Source organism: Castanea sativa, chromosome 4 (genome assembly GCF_040712315.1).
Source record: "Castanea sativa cultivar Marrone di Chiusa Pesio chromosome 4, ASM4071231v1".
NCBI lineage: Eukaryota > Viridiplantae > Streptophyta > Magnoliopsida > Fagales > Fagaceae > Castanea > Castanea sativa.
In genome coordinates, this window is record NC_134016.1 from 4220751 (window position 1) to 4223523 (window position 2773).

At 41.3% G+C, this 2773-nt stretch overlaps 1 protein-coding gene across 1 annotated transcript; it reads right to left on the reverse strand.

The window, feature by feature from the left end:
• Positions 1-300: 300 nt before the first annotated feature.
• On the reverse strand, positions 301-753 carry LOC142632331 (uncharacterized). The gene has a single exon (XM_075806769.1). The coding sequence runs from the start codon at positions 751-753 to the stop codon at positions 301-303; it is 453 nt and encodes a 150-aa protein (XP_075662884.1).
• Positions 754-2773: the final 2020 nt, after the last annotated feature.

The following is a 2773-nucleotide window of genomic DNA, read 5'->3' on the forward strand; positions in this document are numbered from 1 at the left end:
GAAGGGATTGATGGAGCATTGCCTTTCTCATGAGAAGACGCTGGAGCGCATCTATGCAAAGGCAAATGCAACGGAGGAAGAGCTAACGGAGTTAAGGGCCTGGAATGACTTCAAGGCCTGACGAACTGATAGGCTAGCAAGAGTACCTATTTTTGTCATCCATTCGGGCTTGGTGTCGTCAAGGCGCACCTCTTCGATTCCTTTTATTGGCTCCGCTGCCGCCCACCGTTCCTCTATACACATTGCTGGTAAATGGTTGTCCATTTTGAGCATGGCAATGTAGCACTCACGTGCTGCTATCTAATCACCCTGTACCTCCCCTACCCCGTATTCAGTCGGGAACTTAACCATTAGGTGGTAGGTAGAGGTCACGGCCTTCCATGAATTGAGAGTAGGGCGGCCCAAAATAGCATTGTAAGCAGATGAGCAGTCTACTACTGGGAATGTAACATCCTTGGTGATTTGCTGGGGGTAATCGCCAACTGTAACGGACAAGGTGATCGCGCCTGGTGGGTATACCCTTGTACCTCCAAAGCCAACGAGTGGCACGTCAGTTGGGATCAGCATTTCTCTCCCAATCCTCATTTGCTGAAACGCTGGGTAGTAGAGTATATCAGCGGAGCTACCGTTATCTACCAAAACCCTGTGCGTGTTGTAGTCGTCAATCTGTATACTTACGACAAGTGCGTCGTCATGTGGGTGGTGGAGGCATCGAGCGCCTTCTTCCGAGAACCCGATCACCGAGTCGTCCATACGTACCATCCTTGGGACCAATCCTGTCAGCTGGACATTTTGGACCAATCAAAGGTACATCTTGTGTGCTCTCTTGGTTGAACAAGGAGTTGTTGTGCCCCCTACAATCATTCTTATGTCCCCGATGGGTGACTTGGGGCGCTTGTTCTCCCTCCGGGGGCCTTGCTCTTGTGGCGGGTCTCTCTTCTCTTTGCTTACGAACCTTTGCAATTTTTCCTGCCTGATCAGGGCTTCTATCTACTACTTCAAATCGAAACACTCGGAGGTATCATGGCCATGGCCACAATGGAAATGGCAGTATTTATCCCTGGACCTCTTGTTGGGATCACCCTTCAGCTTGCCTTGAAACGTTAGCGACCCTTCGTCCTTTATTTGCATTAGTACCTGATCGATTGGAATGTTCAGCGAAGTGAAATTTGCAAATCTCGTCGAGGGGGTCTTGAAGCGTCTATCTTCTCGCCCGTCACCAGTCCTCATGACCTTCCACCCTCTCTGCTGTCTTGCATCTTCCTATCTTTCTCTTTTTCTAGGCTTTTCTTCTCGCGCAAGTAGTGCGTCTTCCGCGTTCATGTATGTGTGTGTGTGTGTTTTTTTTAAAAGTGATAACATGTAGTCTAATCGGTGGACCTACCATTTTTAAAATATTTACAAAAGTGTCATTGAATAATGTTATTTGAAAACTAAAACTTGGTAAGAAGAGTTTTCTAAATTCAATGTTTAAACACCCTAAAATGAGAAACGTAACTCAAATACTCTTAAGAAAACACTCATACCAAACGTGTTTCTATTGTTTAAATTACGTTACCAAACAAGCCCTGAATGTTTAAAAGCAACTGTTCAATAAAAATAAGAAATGAAAAAAGAAGAAGTAAACATTCCTACACACATCCTATTATCCACAATTTTATCCAAACCCATAAAATACACTAGCCCCATCACACATGCTACGTACGTGCAATGAGGCACTTTTTTCATTTTGAGTTTAATGTGATTTTTCAATTTGAATTTATCTATTGTTAGTAAGGTTACGCAGGAAGGAATTTTTAAGAAACTTAAATTTAGGATTTGAAATGGAGTAAACTGCTGGGTTTAGTGTGGGCTAGTTTTTAGAAGAAAAAAAAAAAATATATATATATATATATATAGCAAACATGCGTGAGATATATTTAAATAAAGAGTGTACTAATTTTAGGAAAAAATTTCTCTAGTAGCTTTTTTTTTTAATTATGTTGAATTACAATTGATTATGCGAAGAAAATCACTAGACTGGATGTTTCGGATTTCAAAGATCTGGTGACTGTCTTGAAGGCCTGAAAAAGAAAGAAAAATTATCAAAGGTGACCGGGGTTGCCAACGAAAAACCCTCCGATACCAAAGTTAGTTTTCTCTCTTAGATTTTGGAGTTCCAACTTTTTAGGAATTGTAAAAACATACCTTTGTCTGGTCTGAATTGGCATTTATATAGTGCGCCCCAGAAACGGTTATTGGATTTGTAACTTCCCCTATATTTGAGGAGGTCTATGGGTTCAGAGATAACTTCCACAACCGTTTCGGAGTTACTCTTTTTCATATAACTGTCATTGGAAGTTATGCCTGTGATAAGGAGTTGTAGCAGTGAACCTGGATTTCACTCATGTCCTAGAACACTAGCATGTAGGCAAGTTCACGCTTGGGTAATTTTCCTAAGTGTCAGGAGCTCGTCTAGGAGCCTTCCTGACGAGCGTACCTTGTTCCCACAGAAGGTTGTCCTTCTATGGACGACCTTCTCATGGACAGTCATCCTTACATGGACGACCTTCCTATGTGGGATGTTCCTTCTGTTCTGGACGCCTCTTTTGGATGAGATGGAGTTGGTCAGAGTTTTAGTTCACCATCAACAATTTTAACCCAATTTTTTATTTTTTTAAGAATAACGATTATCTAATTAGATTAAAGTCATTTTTGACATTTTTAGAAGTCATAATTAACTTTTTTTAATCCTCTTAATATATAGAGATTAAAATTGCAACTTCAAATCACA

Bases quoted from the DNA above. Each gene is read 5' to 3' on its own strand.
- LOC142632331 (XM_075806769.1), bottom strand. From the start codon at position 753: ATGGACGACTCGGTGATCGGGTTCTCGGAAGAAGGCGCTCGATGCCTC.